The sequence below is a fragment of the Macaca thibetana genome, chromosome 1 (genome assembly GCF_024542745.1).
Source record: "Macaca thibetana thibetana isolate TM-01 chromosome 1, ASM2454274v1, whole genome shotgun sequence".
Taxonomy (NCBI): domain Eukaryota; kingdom Metazoa; phylum Chordata; class Mammalia; order Primates; family Cercopithecidae; genus Macaca; species Macaca thibetana.
In genome coordinates this window covers 164461833-164480434 of record NC_065578.1, presented here as the reverse complement: position 1 = coordinate 164480434, position 18602 = coordinate 164461833, and the positions used below count along the sequence as shown (strand labels likewise).

At 33.8% G+C, this 18602-nt stretch overlaps 1 protein-coding gene across 5 annotated transcripts in view; it reads left to right on the top strand.

The window, feature by feature from the left end:
- PTPRC (protein tyrosine phosphatase receptor type C) overlaps positions 1-16522 on the top strand; it is a 122612-nt gene extending 106090 nt beyond the window's left edge. For all 5 annotated transcript variants that reach the window (XM_050782448.1, XM_050782425.1, XM_050782419.1 and 2 more), the window contains 10 exons: positions 1066-1223; positions 1413-1548; positions 3220-3369; positions 7327-7417; positions 8632-8765; positions 9701-9835; positions 11482-11604; positions 11827-12005; positions 13521-13656; positions 15158-16522. In XM_050782448.1, the coding sequence (XP_050638405.1) occupies positions 1066-1223; positions 1413-1548; positions 3220-3369; positions 7327-7417; positions 8632-8765; positions 9701-9835; positions 11482-11604; positions 11827-12005; positions 13521-13656; positions 15158-15433 (1518 nt within the window). In that variant the 3' untranslated portion in view covers positions 15434-16522. The remainder of the gene's footprint in view (positions 1-1065; positions 1224-1412; positions 1549-3219; positions 3370-7326; positions 7418-8631; positions 8766-9700; positions 9836-11481; positions 11605-11826; positions 12006-13520; positions 13657-15157) is intronic.
- Positions 16523-18602: the final 2080 nt, after the last annotated feature.

Genomic DNA, 18602 nt, shown 5'->3' with positions numbered 1-18602 from the left:
TGTAAAACATATCTTAATAGAGCTGTTTAAAAAAAATACAAGTCTTTGTATAGGGGGTTAAGATTTTCTCTTAACTTCATTTATTGTAGGCCTTTTAGTAATCTAAATTTTATTTTTGTATAGTCTAGATACATTTTCTACAGAAGAAATAGACTTACTCTATATATCTCCATAGGTCTTCTTAGATTTCCATGGTATTACTAATTGTTATGTCTATAGAGTGCTGTGAAACAATCCTATCAATAGTTTCTGGCTAAATACTTGTTTGACTAAGCCACAAAGGCACCGGATCCATAGATATGAGGGTATATTTCTAGGTTGATGACTATCTGGCTACATTCTGTAGTCTGGGTTTACTGGTGTTAATTAACTCAGTTTGTATGTTTCTTTTGTTATCTAAATGTAGATGGTTCTTTATACCTGGTGAGAGAATTATGACTTATGCATCTTGTGGTGGTTACCTTGAAATTAGAACAAACCTGAGCGATAACCTGGGGCTGACTTTCCTCAGTCCTCTCTCTACATTCTGAGTTGACAGTGCTACCATGTGAAGGTCTAAGGAATATAATGTTCATCAAATAATCAGACTTTGCTCACATAAGAATGAGTCCTGCTTGCTGGCCTATCAAGTAGAAGTATTTTAAACAGCTGTGAGAATGACCTTTACCATATCATTGTAAACACACATCCAAAAAGCTTTCAGCCACGCACCCCCCTTTTATGGTGTATGTTTATTTGTTTATTTATTTATTTTGGCTTGACAGCACGCAAGTTTCTAGAAATTTTGGTTATACTTTCTTTACCTTACTTACCTTACTGGTAAGATATTGCTTACAGGGTAGTGCATGCAAGTCCTGCACGATATCTTAGCTACTAGTTATTGATTAAAAAGGAAAATGCAGTCATGGCTGAGAAGATGTATAAGACACCTGAGGAAATTATGAACTCTTTTGAGCGGTTTATGTTTGCACGAGGAGACTCTGTATTGGTACTCCCTTCCACTTACTTATGTTTCATAGTCTGCTTTAAAAAATTATTTCAAAGAATATATTATCTCTTGACTAGAAAAAAGAAAAAGCAACTGGAAGAGAGGTGACTCACATTCAGTTTACCAGCTGGCCAGACCACGGGGTGCCTGAGGATCCTCACTTGCTTCTCAAACTGAGAAGGAGAGTGAATGCCTTCAGCAATTTCTTCAGTGGTCCCATTGTGGTGCACTGCAGGTAGGAAAAACAACAACAACAACAACTCCAACAGAATCCACCTGCCTAGGGCTGTTAGAGACCTCTTTCCCTTTGGCAATTGCTATTTTGGGAAACAACCTATGGGAGAAACTTAGATTCTTATATCTGTTTCACACCTGCAGCTTTACCGTGATCATGCCTTTACCTTCTTTTTGCTTGGTTTGCCAGTGCTGGTGTCGGGCGCACAGGCACCTATATCGGAATTGATGCCATGCTAGAAGGCCTGGAAGCTGAGAACAAAGTAGATGTTTATGGTTACGTTGTCAAGCTAAGGCGACAGAGATGCCTGATGGTTCAAGTAGAGGTATGTTCTAACCTTTAGTGATTATTCTCACTTTGGTTTTTTGGACTTAAATCTTTTCCAAGTGATACTAATGATATTTTAAAAAATCGAAATTCTTCGCAACTTCAAAGAGTAGATGATTTCCTGAAAACTAAAACATGTGATAATCACCAGAAATACTTAGAAGCATTTTTCATTAGTGCCTAAAAGTACTGTGGAAGAAAGATGACCACAAAACATACACTTTTTAAAATAATGAACTGCCATTTACATATATCAGATTGGCAAGAAAACTAAAAACGCTGAAAACAGATTTGGCATCATCTCATAAAATTAAACTGAACAGACAGAATAGTATAGTAGTCAACAGCCTGGTTTTAGAAACTACACTTTCAGGTTCCAAATCTTGCTTTTAATTATTAATACAAGGGTGAGTGGTATTATTTATTAAGTATTTTTAGTCTGACTGTACCTCAGTTAAGTCATCTGTAAAATGGAGGCAATGATAATACCTCACAGACTCATAACCCCAAAAGTAATACAAATAAAACACTTAAACAAGTCTCTGGCACATACTATGCATTTGGTGATTGTAAGTGATGGTTATTACTGAAAATGTCTGTATTTGACCCCGCAAAAATCACATATGTGCACATACCCAAGAGAAGCATCAACTAGAAACATTTGCAAGAATAGCAACAAAACAAAACAAAACAAACCGAAATATGTACCAATGAAAGAATGGAAACACCATAGATATGTATCAATAGGGGAATAGGAAAACAAAATTTGGACATGTGGACTCTCTGTACGACAAATGCTATGTTGTGGTAGAAAGCAATAATCTAGGTTTGTGTCTGTCTGTCTGGAGAGATGCTCAGATGAAAACAATGAGTGAGTAAAGTTGGCACACGAAACATTCAAGATATAATTCATGTGATTTTTTTAAAGCACAAAAATGTACAGTGCTTATGATTATAGATGCATATATAGCAGAGTAGAAATATAAAAACAAATTGTTAACCTTATAAAAAGAAATGATTTACAGTGGAAAATAAAGTACAGTGGAAAGATACTGCCAAACTCAGGGAACTAAAGGTGGTAGTTAAAGAGGATTATCAGAAGTATACTATTTCTTTGAAAATACTGGATTCAAACAAAATAAGCAGTTAAGAGTGGTTAAATCTGGGTTTGGCATATTGGATTAAAAAAATAATTTTCTTATTAAAAAATAATTTTCTTATTTTGAAAGTTCTAAAAACTATTTAAAAAGGTTTTCTAAGGAATAACAACTTGCTTTTTTACTTCTTGAATATACTGTGATATTTATTATGGTTTTACATTCAGTAATTTGGCTTATTGTCCCAATAATTACTAAATGAAGTAACATACAATGTTCTTTAGTTTTTAGGAATAAAAGTTGTGCAATACAGAGTACATGGATAATCTATTTGTAAAGTAATTTTTCTGAAAAAATAATCTGAAAATAGAATTTGCTCATATTCCAGAAAACTCTGAGAGTGAACTTCCAGAATATTATAGATATCACATAAATATTATAGATATCAGTTTGCTTTGCCATGTATTGTTCCAATATGAGCAAAATTATGGGGAATGTGTATTTTAATTAAATATGACTTGCAGGACTCTAAATTATTAGTTAATTATCTGTATTTTTTCCTGAAATTGTAGGCCCAGTACATCTTGATCCATCAGGCTTTGGTTGAATACAATCAGTTTGGAGAAACAGAAGTGAATTTGTCTGAATTACATCCATATCTACATAACATGAAGAAAAGGGATCCACCCAGTGAGCCATCTCCACTAGAGGCTGAATTCCAGGTAATGATAGTGACAACAATAATAGTAATTACAGGCAACTTTTACTGAGTGTCATCTACTTTCTAGGTGTTTGCTGTGCACTTGACATAGTGCTCGTGTTTGGTCCTCACCAGAACCAGTGGAGCACAGATGAGAAAACTAGGACACAGCGAGTTAAGAGAAATGCCTGAATCCACACAACAATTATATAGATTTCTTTAGACCCAGAAATCTGACTTTATTACTAACACTTTCAGTCATTCCTCATTAAGCTGGTATAAAATAAAGTGTCGAGATAACAGTATGTAGCCACAAAACTCATCTGCCAAAGGCAATATAGCATATCACCTTTAAAAACTGTATCTGGTTTTCGTTTGTAAAGGAAATCATTAGAAGAGTTTATGACTGCTTAGGAAGTTGAACTGGCTGGAGCTGCCAGACAGACAGTAAAAGATAAGTACATGTGTCCTAACCTATTTATTAGGCAATTATTCTGACAGCTAACCTAGCATGTAGTTGACTATAATTTCAGAAATTTGGCATATCTGTCCTCAAATTGCTCCGTTGTCAAAAAAGTGTTTTGTGTTTTTTTTGTTCCACCTATGATTTCCAGTTTAGTGAGTCATTCTGTAATGTACCAAACTGGTAAATTCAGAATTTCTAAAGACCAGGAGTATGCTTTTAGTCAGATGCAGAACCATTTAATGTTTAGGATCAAAGTGAGGTTAAGATGGGGCTGGAGGTGGAGCATGCAGTAATCACCAAGTGACTCAATATCCCAGAAGACCTGTACTTACAATGGAAGAACTAGCAGGTACAGGGTAGTCTCAAGCAGAGTAGTGTTTTATTGTTGTTTTCTTGCTTTTCTAGCTGACAAATTAACCATATTCAATATACCTTTATACCTGCCCTACTAATCCATGTAAACACATATGCTGTTTAGAGACAGTTATACATGTAAGTTAAACATTCTTATGAATGTTTATTTACTATAGAAAAGACAGACTATTTTTCACTAAACAAATGTGCTTGAGTTTCTGCTGTGTGTGCCAAGTACAATTCTAGGCACAGCAGTCAAAATGATCTGCAAGTGGTCATGGGAAGACGGATGAGAGGATGTGATCCAGATCACAGATAGAAGCAGTGAAATTATTCCATTTAAGCAGACAGTAAGACAGAAGATGAGGGTAGAGATGCAAGTCGGTTGGTCAATTTGGTATTGGGAAATTGAGGCAGCTCTTGCCTGATGATCTATCGCTTTTTCAAGAAAATATGAGGCTAGATCATCAGTTGAGAGTTGAGAGATACAGGAGCGAGTAGAGCAAAGAAGAGCTTAATGCTTGAGGAAGGGTATGAACTAGTTATCTCAAAGTAGAAAAGCAATCTCCCTAGGCAGATTGCCAGAAGTTATCATTTGATCATCTAAATTTATCGTTATGAGTTTAAAGAAGAATTAGTCAGTTGGTTGTATTGTTTTCTATAGCAGCATTTAGCTCTTTGAGGGTCGAGGCTGTGTGTGCAGATGGTTGAGTTAAACCTATCTAGATTTCGAAAAGTGTCTATTTGAAAGTAGTGAGGCAAACAAGTTGAGGGTGTTTACAAATGAATGATGACTGAGGTGGAAAATAAAAAGCAAATTGGCCGCACCAGGGAGGTGAGAGAAAGCAGTAAGGATAATAAGTTGGACATTTTGATAGAATTACAGATTGCTAGGTTGAACATACTAGAATAAATGACCAGGAATAATAGGGGTAATTTTCAACAACAGGGATAATTGAAGTTGTGATTTTAGAGGTGATGTGATATTTGGAATGAAACCTACAAAGGTGGAATGATGAAAGTGGATGACTGGGAAGTGGAGGGAGGTGAAGAAGCTAAGAAATGAAGAGACTAGAGTGTTGGATAGATCATTCTTGTCAATGTTGAATTAACCAAAAATGATGACAGACCTTGGAAAGAAGAGCACATACTTAGCCAAGCCTAAAACTAAATGAGGTGGAGTGATTTAGAAATCAATACCTGACACTTCCCAGTGAAGGGCAGTGGATAGAAGCTAGCATAGTATGATGGCAGGAATATCAGAGTGGTTGGTTTATTTGAAAGAGAATAAGTAGAAATGGTTTGCAAGTAGAATCAGAGAGTAAGGAGAACACGTATCTTTTCTTAAAGCTGTGAGGTAAAAGGAGTATGAGGGGGAAAGTCAACTTTTTCTTAAAAGGGCTGCCGAGTTATTGGTGGTGTTCTTAGCTGACATCCATGTTTCAATTTTCCATCACTTTCAGTGATGGAAAGTTCAATTGGTGGAAAGAAAAAAAAAGGTGAAGTGACTGTTGGAAGAAGATGATTAGGATAAATGGGAGTTCACAGATGACAGACTATGAGCATCAGAGGGCAGGGGAGGAAGGCACTGTTGGGTAAGGTGTAAGAGACTAGGTTGTATCTGAGGATACAAATAACCATTCAGGAATAAAAGTCTGGGGAATGTGGATGCACTGGGAAGCTTAGACTTGTGATGGCATGTGAAGCAGGCAGAGATTTAAGAGTGACAGATCCTTTGTGTCTTAGATGAAGGTGAACCATTAATTCCACCTATAATCCTGAGTATTGCTACAGGGCACAGGCTGCCTCGGTGACTACACTCACAAGAGCACAAGGTGTTATAATAATTTCCAAAACATGTGGTCCTTCATGCAGCTCATGGTGGTGTTTAAGTGGCCTAAAATTCAATGATGATGTTTGCTTTCACTCAATTACATAGCTATGAATGAGGTTTGAAACAGAGTGCCATGATTAATTTGAACGAGGGTACCATGCTGAAAAAATATATATCTATATACATACACATATATACATGCATGTGTGTGTATATAAAATCTTACTGAATTGTACATGAGGAGCTTTCTCAGTTTAAGTTATTTGTAACATTAAATATTATCATTAAATATTGTTCACTTGACAACTACTTATTTAAGGACTAGTGGAGAGGAAAGACTGGAGGCAGGGAGGTCTTCCAGAATAAATTGGCATTTAAACTGATACCTATAGGGTAAGAAAAGTTATTAGAGCAACCAAAAGGGGAAAAGGTAGTTCAAGTAAGAAAAAAACAAAAACAAACAAACAACAACAACAACAAACATGTTTATCTGCCAAGAGTTAAAGAAAAGCTTGGCCTTTCCAAGAACTGAGGAAGCTGGTTTGGTAGAAGTATGGAGGGACCTAGAAGGGTGTAAGGCTGGAGAAATAGTCAGGGGCATATCACTAAAGACTTCTTACACTATTTTGAGGAGGTTTTTTGTTTTCTTATAGTGGTGGAAAGTTCATCTTCAGAAAAGCATCTTCTGTTTTGTGTTTTAGAAGGATGAGAGCAAGCGAGATTGAAGACAAAGAGGCCAGTTAAGAAATTGTTGATGTTTTACAAGTGACAAATGAGGGTAGACTAGATTAAGTAGGAGGAAGGAAAACTAAAAGGATTTGTGAGCCTCATCTGTAGAAATGATAGATCTCTTCTGACTAATTAGTAACTGTGGGTGAGAGGAAATCAATCTAGAAGGTGTAAACAAATTAAGAATAAACTTTCAAAACATGTGCCAAGTCTCCTATGAATGTGGTGTCTCCAAAGTTTATTTCTGTTAACTTAAAATAACTTACCATTGCTTTTGCAATATAGACCAACATCAGTCTAGTGCTTTCAACTTATGTAAGAACAAACTATTATTTTTCTATCAAGCAGCTCTGAAGAAGGAGACATAGTCTGTTACATATTATATATCTTTAGCTCATACTCACCCTGTCAAAAGGACTAAATGCCTGAGCAATTTAAAGAAAAAAATAATCAGAGGCAAACTGAAAAATTATGGCCTATAGGGAGCATATGCAAATTTCACAAAAAATAATGAAATGCTTTTCTTTAGGGAGCATCTTATTATGCAATAAGCCAATATTTACATTTTAAATGAGTTTTTCATTTTTTTTCTTCAGAGACTTCCTTCATATAGGAGCTGGAGGACACAGCACATTGGAAATCAGGAAGAAAATAAAAATAAAAACAGGAATTCTAATGTCATCCCATGTATGTAGTTTATTTTATTTTTTTCATATCAGATAAAGTTAAGCTCTTTTGGATTTGTTTAATGTGGGACACACACTCATACAAATGATCTTGAAGCAAGATTTCAACATTTGGTTGTTAATAGGGAAGAAGTTAATAGGTATTGAAATACTAGTTATTGCAAAGTCTTATAATCCTGAACATTTACAATGGGCTTTGGAGGGTAGACTGTATTCAGTGTTTTCTTTTTACCAATTATTTCAGAAATGAATTGTCGTAAAAGTGAAATATTTAAAGCTGGGAGAAAACAGAGCAAGTCTCTTTTACCCATTTTCTTTCATTTTTAGTTTATTTCAGTTATTTACTCCAGAGTAATTGACAAATAGTAAAAATTACATCCATTTGTTCTCTTTATGTTTCCTTTTTATCCCTTATATCTGGGAGGTTGAAAGTAGGGGGATATACTCTATAAACTCTAAATCATCAAATTTAACAGATCACAATATGCACAGTTTCAAGACTTGAATTCTACTCTTTAAGCATATTAACATCACATATGGTAATTTTATTCAGCTGCATAAACTAAAATTAGCATGGATAAAATATAACACAAGTTGATAAATTAGACGACCAAATAAATCAGATCAGTGCATGGCTGACCTAGTTGATTTCCACAGGAGTCCTTACGAATGTAGTTTAAAATATGGAATTGATGGTGATATGGTTAATCAAATCATTTGACCAAGTTATTGTAAATTATAGCAATTAAGAAACAGTGAGAAATTATGGATCAAATAATTTTCTGGGCTAAAAAGTAATTAATCAAAGCTACCTATATAAGATTGTTAATTTAATGTTACTGGAATGTAATTGAGGGAAAAAATCTAAGCTATGTATTTTGTAAACTTATATCAAGCAGAATTATAATATTGTATGGGAAACTAAAGTGTATGTATCAAAAATTAAATAATCATATATAATGTTATGATATGTATTTGTTGTTTGACATGTAATTATGTTCCATGTTTTTTCCTGGAATCCTTTTCCTTAGACTTTTGTTGTATAATTTGTTTATCAACAAGTACTGAATTTTATATAGGATCTTATTTCATGCAGATCAATAAGTTTTCATAATGCAATGTGTCCCTTTTTAAATACTTTCAAATTTCCACATGACAATGAAGAAGAAATTTAATTTTTTAAAGGAAGGCTTACTACTGATTTATTTTACATAGATGACTATAACAGAGTGCCACTTAAACATGAGCTGGAAATGAGTAAAGAGAGTGACCATGATTCAGATGAATCCTCTGATGATGACAGTGATTCAGAGGAACCAAGCAAATACATCAATGCATCTTTTATAATGGTAGGTACTTAAATTGCAAAACCCAAGATCCAGCCATTTTAAAGTCATATCTATGTTATTAGGGCCATTCATTAAGTGATTTTATAAAAGAATAATGAGCTTGGTCATAACTACATATAGATTGACATGAGAGTTTCAATTTCAATGCTACATTTTAACTTAATGAAAGATTTAAAAATACTATAACCTAATAACCTGATACAAAATAAGTTAATGCTATTGGTTATATTTTATGACAAATATAGCTATAATCACATCAATTTTAAAAATAGTAAAATTTGAGCAAATACAAGTATTTGAAAATGTTTATACATGCTCAGATACCCAAATTGTAGGCAAAGCCAAATTTGCATATTTGTATGGTTAGAAACTTTTCATTCAGATTAACTGAATTATTAGGTGAGTCTGTGTCACATCCCCCACCTTTTTAATTAACTGAGAATTCAAACAATGAAACTTTAGTCATTTATTAAATATTTATTATTTATACATTAAGTTGGATTTACTTATTTTCCAGTTTCCTAAAGCACACATTCATGGAATATTAGTTTAATTAAGAAATACCATAAAAATATAAAGACACTAATTAAAATTAGTATAGACATGATGAAGGTAATTTCCAATGCTTAAGTATTTTATTGTTATAATCACACTAACCTTTATAGAGAAACAAAAAGGTGTGTCTTTTGTGGAAAGGAAAACTTGTTTCCCAAGATATGTTGTAATCTTGATTTTACATTATTAGCTAAGAATTATTATCTGCATAATTATTTTACACATAGCTATTACATTGTTTCTTGGACATAGGAATCTTACTATTTGTATGTGACAGCACTGATATCAAACTAAGTAACTCTATTTCAAAATGGTTATTTTAAGAATCTACTGAGCTCTCTTCTGTAGTAACAAAGTCCCACCCTTTTTTGTCTAAAAAGAGCTACTGGAAACCTGAAGTGATGATTGCTGCTCAGGGACCACTGAAGGAGACCATTGGTGACTTTTGGCAGATGATCTTCCAAAGAAAAGTCAAAGTTATTGTTATGCTGACAGAACTGAAACACGGAGACCAGGTTTGTACTTTTGAGGATTTTTTTTTTAAACCTCTCTGTCATAAAACTTCATTCTCCAGTCTTGGATTGCTTGCTTGATCACCATACCCACATCTTTTTTAGCCCTCCATCACACAATTCTGTCTGCTCAATCTTACCCCTTTCACCCTGGTGTTGGCCTCCATCAGCTATGTCTGGATTCTGACAGTCTCTCGTGTTTGCCCCCTCCAGTCTTGCATGCTACTCACAGATTAGCCAGGACGCAGCAATGCCAGTGTCACAGCAAATAACAGCTACATTTTCACTCTGTTTTCCTCATTTTCTCAAGATAAAAACCAAGCTCTTTTTGTGATATCCAGCGCCCTCGACAATCACCCCGTCATGTGTCTTTCATCTTCCTCCCATTTTTATGTTTTCCATCCTCTCCACTCTGGACAAGCAGGTTTTGTGCCCAAGCCTGAACACACCATTTGCATTGTCATCACTGAGTCTAAACTTATTGATGTTCCATGTAACTAAATGTGTGCTCTCTTCCAATTTTGACGCTATGCTTTTAACAAGACCAAAGTCCTGAAAAATATATCTGTATCCTCCTTTCTTTATTCCCATGTAATATTTATTGCCATAAAAGTCTATAGTTGAAGGTGAATCTAAGATATAATTTGATCTTTTACTTAATGCTTGTGACAGATATTTTATCCTTTCCTTAATATCTTCAGTTATTATTAAAATTTCCCTGGTGGTAGATCTCACTCAGCTTTAGCACCGACCACATTATCTGACATATGTTCAAGCTTATTCAGTGAATAACCTTATAAGTATGCAAAAGATTTAAGATTTATTATGTCCCTCTCTCTCCCCCAAATCCCACTCTTTCTCACCCTCACCTGGTCCCCTTCCCCTGTACATGGAAAGTTGCTTTTTATGTTTTCTGTTTTAAAGGAACATATGTCCAGATTTCTAGCGTGGAATTCCCACAATCTTTTCCTTCATATAAATTGTGAAAGCTGGGAAACAGGATGGAAGTACAGGCAGGACTGCCTGTATTTGTCAGAAATTGATGGGTCGTAGTTGGTAGACAACAGTTGGTAGCGAGAAGAAACACTTTTGTGATTCATCTACTCTTCAATCTGGCCCTTTCCTTAGATATGCAGACAAAATATATAAAGCTGCTCATGGTGTTGGTCAACAAGATGACAGAGACAAAGCTCCAAAAGATGCAGCCTTCTTCCTCAAGAACCACTGAAGGGACAGTGGGACCTGAGTTATTGAAAGGGTCGTGAATAACATTGACTCATGCCAGCCATAAATATTGAAGAGGTGATGATAAGCATGTGGAAAAGAGGAGCAAACCTCAAAGACCTACACTAAGGAAGACAGCTGTTCCGGGGGACAGCTGTTCCGGGGGTGTCGCAGCCACCTCGATTGTGCTCAGCTTCCCTTTTCTTACACAAGGAAATACCACATATTTATTAAATGAGTCCCCAATGCTTAAACTAGATTCTGGATTTTTATAAGCAGGTTTCAAATTTAGCAAACAATAATTTTCATTTAATAGAAAAGAGGCACAGACAGAGAAAGAGAGAGAAAGGGAGAAAGAAGGAGACTGATCCTTTGCATACTTTAAATAGCAAACAGAAACTGTTGAATTGTCTTCTTTTATCCAGGAAATCTGTGCTCAGTACTGGGGAGAAGGAAAGCAAACATATGGAGATATCGAAGTTGACATGAAAGACACAAACAAATCTTCAACTTACACCCTTCGTGTCTTTGAACTGAGACATTCCAAGGTATGGAAACAATTTTGGGAGTATGTTTCTTTCGTATAATGGATCTGGTAGCAAAATGAATGTAAATTACTCTATGCAGGCAAGGCCAACATATACATAATGTTTCAGAATAACATTTTAAAATTATTTAAATAAAAGTAATTGTGAAGAAAATATGACTATCAAATTAGAAAATAAGCTGACCTTCACTCCAGTTAATGCTGTCTTCAATTCTGATTTTAGAGGAAAGACTCTCGAACTGTGTACCAGTACCAATATACAAACTGGAGTGTGGAGCAGCTTCCTGCAGAACCCAAGGAATTAGTCTCTCTGATTCAGGTCCTCAAAGAAAAACTTCCCCAGAAGAATTCCTCCGAAGGGAACAAGCATCACAAGAGTACACCTCTCCTCATTCACTGCAGGTGGGTGGGATTTGGTAGAATGTGCTCCAAAAATCATAATGCTTGACTTCCCGGTTCACATGTTGTCTTACCTATTTATCCTCATATATGAAACACATAACCACAGTAAAAACTTCTTATGGAGTCAGTCACTCTCTTGGTTGTTTCCACAGCATAACTATTATAGAAATATAATAGAAGTGGTTATATTATAGTGCAGTAATTTTAAGTTGTGTTTTTTAATACTTGGAGTCATGTCATCTTTGATTCCTTAGTAGCTAACATTGAGCCAGGAATGTCATCTGTGTGAATGAATTAATGAATGGAAAGGTGTGTGAACAGATAGGTAGATGGGTATCACATTACACATATATTCATATACATTGATCTACTCTATTAAGTGTCACAAAAACACCTAATATGTTTAATGAACATGAAGTTTATTAAACATATTTTAAGTTAAATATTAACTGAAATCCCAAAGGTTAGCAATTTTGATTTGAAACACATTATTTAATTTTCTAAACTGAACCAAAGGGCAAAGATTGTGATAATATCAATAATACTACTGGATTTTATTAGTTCCTTCATCTGTGATAGATGATAGATGCTTACATATTCATCTTAAATAAGCAATATAATTGAAAGAAGGATATATAATATAAAAGTTTACACGAAAAAGAATATTGAAGTAAATGAGAAATGAAAAACATTAAAGTAAAATGAGGAATGTTAATCTAGTGAAAAGCTTTTAGAATTTCTGAAAAAGTCTAATTGTTATTATTGGAATCGCATACACTAGAATCAAGCCTTTAGAAATATACAAATATTTAGCATTTATGTGGAAAGAAAGCTGAGAAAGGGAAGTTTACACTGTAAAACTATATATGTTTCTTAGAATATGATTTATGTACAATAACTAAAGCACCCTGCTGGTAACATATTGTTTAAACCGAATCTTCATGATAATGCTTTATACTGCTCATTGTTTGGTAAACTATTTAATTGCTCTCTTTTTAATGAATAATTCTACTGGATATTACTTTTCTACTGATGCAGAAGTGAAAACATTTGTGAACGTGGTAGAGAGGCAGAAGAGTGAAGAAGCATGTGTTCTAGTAATTTACAGAATATTAGGTCTAATAGTTCTGGTTACATCAGCTTCAAGCTATACCTTTCTCTTCTCAAAATCTTAGTTTCCTTATCTATCATACTGACATTCTGATATTGGTTTCAATAACTTCAGATGTAAATAAAAATGCACTAAAATCTATAAAATACTAAATAAAAGAAAATATATTTTTAAAGCCTAAGACAAATAAGTTTTCAATTCCAGGATTATCATACTCTTAAATTGAAAAAGTTTGCCTAAAAATGCATTTAGCATACATAATTTTGTTCTTGAAAGAGGTTGGAATAAGATAATTATGATAAACATAAAGTAAAAAATATATTCTCTCTCTTCCTGTTTTTATTCTAATATCATCCTTTTTGGTAACAAGTAGGATTATTTTCTACCTTTTCTTTCTTTTATAGGGATGGATCTCAGCAAACGGGAATATTTTGTGCTTTGTTAAATCTCTTAGAAAGTGCGGAAACAGAAGAGGTAGTGGATATTTTTCAAGTGGTAAAAGCTCTACGCAAAGCTAGGCCTGGCATGGTTTCCACATTTGTAAGTATACTTCACTGTTGCTTTTAACGTGCTTGGAACTTTTTTTTTCTTTTTGATGGTTTCCTTTTTTTTTCTCCTCTCCTTTCCTCTCTTTTGTTCTTTTCTCCCTTTCCTTTTCTCTCCTTTCCTATATTTTCTTTCCTATTCTTTTATCTTTTCTACTTTTACATGATAATTCACATTAAATTGTTATCAATCTAAATAAGAGCCTAAAGTTCCTAGCCCTTTGTTGTGACAGTTCATGAAGAGTTTTTCCCTAAATGCTCCTGAATTTCTTAATTTTCTTGCCTTCACTCCTGTATCTATTTGTGTTGTGTAATAAACCACCCCCAAATTTGGGGGCCTAAACAAGTAACATTTATTATGGTTCAGTAGTCTAATGATATGCTGGAATGTTCTGCTGATGCCCTCAAGCTCAGCCAATAGAGACCAGGCTGACTCATGTGTCTGCCTTCAGCTGATGTGTGCCCTACAGTTTGGCTGGTCTAAAGTGACCTACACTGCCAGCAGGCTGGCATGTGGCTGCCATTTAGCTATGGCAACAACAGCGAGTAGGCCACATGTCCCTCCTCATCCAGAAGACTAGCCCAGGCTTATTCACATTAAAGCAGCAAGTTCCACAGAGGAAAGAAGATTTGTGTGAGACCACTTGAGGCCCAGGTTTGAAAGTGACACAGATATCTTCTTCTGTATATTATTAGTCAGATAAGTCATAAAGCCTGCCCAGATTCAAGGGGTAGGAAACAGACCCCACTTCTTGAGAGGGCCTGCAAATTCATATTGCAAAGAAATGTGGATACAGGGAGGAAAATAAGTTTTATTTTCTTGTAATCGATCTATCGTGTATACCCTCTAGGTGGTAGTACCTGTAGATGGTCATCTGGGAATTAATCCTTATTCACAATGTAAACTTAATTACTCACTAAACTATATAAAGCTTTTAATCATGTATGATATTGAGATTTCAAATCTTGATACTTAAAAATGTATCAAATGCTTGCTATATGTTCTTGCTATAAAGAGTCTAATTGGTGAGTTTGAGGGAAAGTCAGGTATTTACTAATCAATGTAGTATGTAAAATGACAGAGAAATTATAAGAAGAACACAAATGAGGGCATTTAATTTAAACTTTAGGAATCAAGGAGCGCTTCTTGAAGCAGGTGATTCCTGCTCTGATTCTTAAATGATTTGTAGGCATTAGACAGGAGGATAGGTACAAAATATGGCATCATGAGCAAAGGCATGGAAATGGCCCATGAGAGGAGTGAACACCAGTTTGGGGTTGCTCCAAGGTAAAGTTCAAAAAGTACCCTGCAGTCAACCCTTTAGGACCATAAAGAAACTAAATTATTTAAATGTCTTTATGAGAACATATCAAAGTACTTTTCTGTCATCCAATACTTCCACAAATAAATCATTAGTTCTTGCTAATCTTCATCTGGCATAAAAATAATGACATCAACTTTCTTCGTGTAATTTCCTGCTTAATTCCTTTACTAGGAGCAATACCAATTCCTATATGACATCATTGCCAGCACCTACCCTGCTCAGAATGGACAAGTAAAGAAAAACAACCATCAAGAAGATAAAATTGAATTTGATAATGAAGTGGACAAAGTAAAGCAGGATGCTAATTGTGTTAATCCACTTGGTGCCACAGAAAAGCTCCCTGAAGCAAAGGAACAGGCTACAGGTTCTGAACCCACAAGTGGCACTGAGGGGCCAGAACATTCTGTCAATGGTCCTGCAAGTCCAGCTTTAAATCAAGGTTCATAGGAAAAGACATAAATGGGGAAACTCCAAACCTCCTGTTAGCTGTTATTTCTATTTTTCTAGAAGTAGGAAGTGAAAATAGTATACAGTGGATTAATTAAATGTATCGAACCAATATTTGTGGAAGGGTTCTATTTTACTACTGTGGAAAAATATTTAAGATAGTTTTGCCAGAACAGTTTGTACAGACGTATGCTTATTTTAAAATTTTATTTCTTATTCAGTAAGAAACAACTTCTTTGTAACCTTTACATGTGTATGTATATGTGTGTATGCGTGTGTTTGTGTGAGAAAGAGAATTCTTTCAAGTGAATCTAAAAGCTTTTGCTTTGCCTTTTTGTTTTTATCAAGAAAAAATACATTTTATATTAGAAGTGTTTACTTAGCTTGAAGGATCTGTTTTTAAAATCATAAACTGTGTGCAGACTATAAAATCGTGTACATTTCTAAAATGACCTCAAGATGTCCTCCTTGTTCTACTCATATATATCTTATATATCTTATATAGTTCAAGATTTTACTTCTAGAGATAGTACATAAAAGTGGTATGTGTGTGTATAGCTACTACAAAAGAGTTAACTAAATTAACATTTGGAAATCTTATATTCCATATATTATCATTTAATCCAATATCTTTTTAAGCTTATTTAATTAAAAAATTTCCAGTGAGCTTATCTGGCTGTCTTTACATGGGGTTTACAATTTTTTATCATCTGTTATTCCCTGTACAATATTTAAAATTTATTGCTTGATACTTTTGACCACGAATTATGTTTTGTACAATTGAACTTAAATAAACGTCATTAAAATAAACCAATGCAATATGTATTAATATTCATTGTATAAAAATAAAAAAATACAAATATATTTGTTAAATGTTTACATATGAAATTTAACATAGCTATTTTTATGGAATTTTTCATTGATATGAAAAATATAATATTGCATATGCATAGGTCTCATGTTAAATACCATTCATAACTTTCATTAAAGCATTTACTTTGAACTTCTCCAATGCTTAGATTCTTTTTACCGGGAATGGATATCACTAATCATAATAAAATTCAACGATTATTTTTTTCTTGTTTATAATACATTGTGTTATATGTTCAAATCTGAAATGTGTATGCACCTGTTGAAATATGTTTAATGCAGTTATTAACATTTGCAGAACAATTTTACAGGCCCCAGTTATCCAATAGTCTAATAATTGTTTAAGATCTAGAAAAAAATCAAGAATAGTGGTATGTTTCATGAAATAATAAAAACTCATTTTCATGAATTCTGTAATAGCTTATTACAAAGGTCAAATACAGCCTTTAGATTGGTTTGGTTTTCTACATCTTTACTCTTTTGTCTGATTTTATATGTCTTAACTATACAGCATCAATTGCTGTCCATTCAACTCACATTTATTTTGTGTCCCTACTTCTAATTATTTCATTATTGTAACACATAAAATTAACAATTAACCCTTATAGTATTATATAGATCCTCGTGCTTATTTAACAGACGGAAAGAAGTAAATTTTACAATGAAGCCATAGTTTCTAATTTATATTAAGATTACTTATTACATCTTTACCTACTAGTGAGAAAAGGGGATTAGAGTCACCAATTATAGGCACAAAAAATAAAGTTTGCTTTCACTTATCTCTTCAGTCACTCAAACCATTATGCCTTCTTTTCTTCTATTGAAACTTGATCAGTTGCCATTTTCTAGATAATGTAGTTAAAATTTGCAGTTCAATAGAACATTATGATGTATGCCTACTTTTTCTGTGAATTGCTTCAAAATACAAATAGCAGAAAGTCTAAATAATCTACAAGCAAAGTTTTTCTTCAGAAGTTTCAATTGCAAGTAACATCTTCCAAATATGGTAGTTGTGTGTTTTAAATGTATTTTCCACCTGACACTATCTTTTCAAAGATAAAAACTACTTAGAAGATAGAGCAATAATAATTTCTGTTAGTTTAAGAATCAAGCTTGAAACATTTTTTTTTCCACATATGGGAATTTGTTGTAAAGAAAGAGATAAAGTGGCTAAGAAAGCCCATTACTTTGTGAGAACAGATACTAAACAGAAGGGATACCCATGGCACCAACATGGAATTATATGTCTATGATTTTTACCTTTAGAAAGAAAGAATATGTGATTTATAGGTCTATGTCTATGGCTATGGGTTGCATTCATGGGGATCTGTTACAAGGTATAAAAGATTTATTTGCTAAACTTTGGCACTGCCATTATTAATTCCAGGACCCAGTCAGAAATATTAAGCAAAAAGTTTTGACTTACAAAAGCCTGGTTCATTGTAGGGATAATGTTCTGAATCCAGAATATTCCATTTGTTGGGCAAAAAGAAACTTCTAGGTTTCTTTTAAAGTTGTTTGCTTTATTCCTGGTATTAGAATTTGATGGGCATAAAAGATACATGTAGTAACCCTAAACTCCAGGTCCCAGGCTACTAATTGTGTACATAAGTGACAGATAAATATTTCATTTAAGAGATATACATTTTAATATTTTCTTGCAAGAGGAAAACTGTGTAAAGTTATTAGCTGAACGTCTGTCTTTGCAATGATAATTTTAAATGTGTTAAGCTTCCACTCAGAATTCTTATAGTTGTACAGATAAATTTTCATATCTATTTTTGTTTTTTCCCTCTAAAACATTAAATATAAAATTTATTTTTACAACTAACTAGGACTGATCTTAATTTTAGATTTATACCAGATATTAGTTCTAAGATGTCCTCATAACACCATGTTAGATCTGAATAAGTGAATGATAATTGCTCCTAGCTAATTGAAACATGTTTCTTGATATGAAGACCTTCAAATGTATTGCTTCAAAGGACATGAATATCTGTTAAAATGAGTAGAAAAGGCTGTGCTTTCAATCTCTTACACAAACTTTACATCTGGAATGATCTTCAGGTTCTTCAAAGACATTCAAAATTAGGCTTTTTATTTCCTGTTTTAAGTGAAAAGATTCATTCTTCTAAGGGTCCATTTTATTTGTATTCATTCTTTTGTAAACCTCTTTACATTTTATTCTTTGCCCAAATCAAAAGTGATTGCAAATTTTAATTATGTTTGTGACAATTAAAAGCTTTTGATAATTGACAACAAATGAATTCTTGTTTTTTGCTATGATCCCCTAAAGACA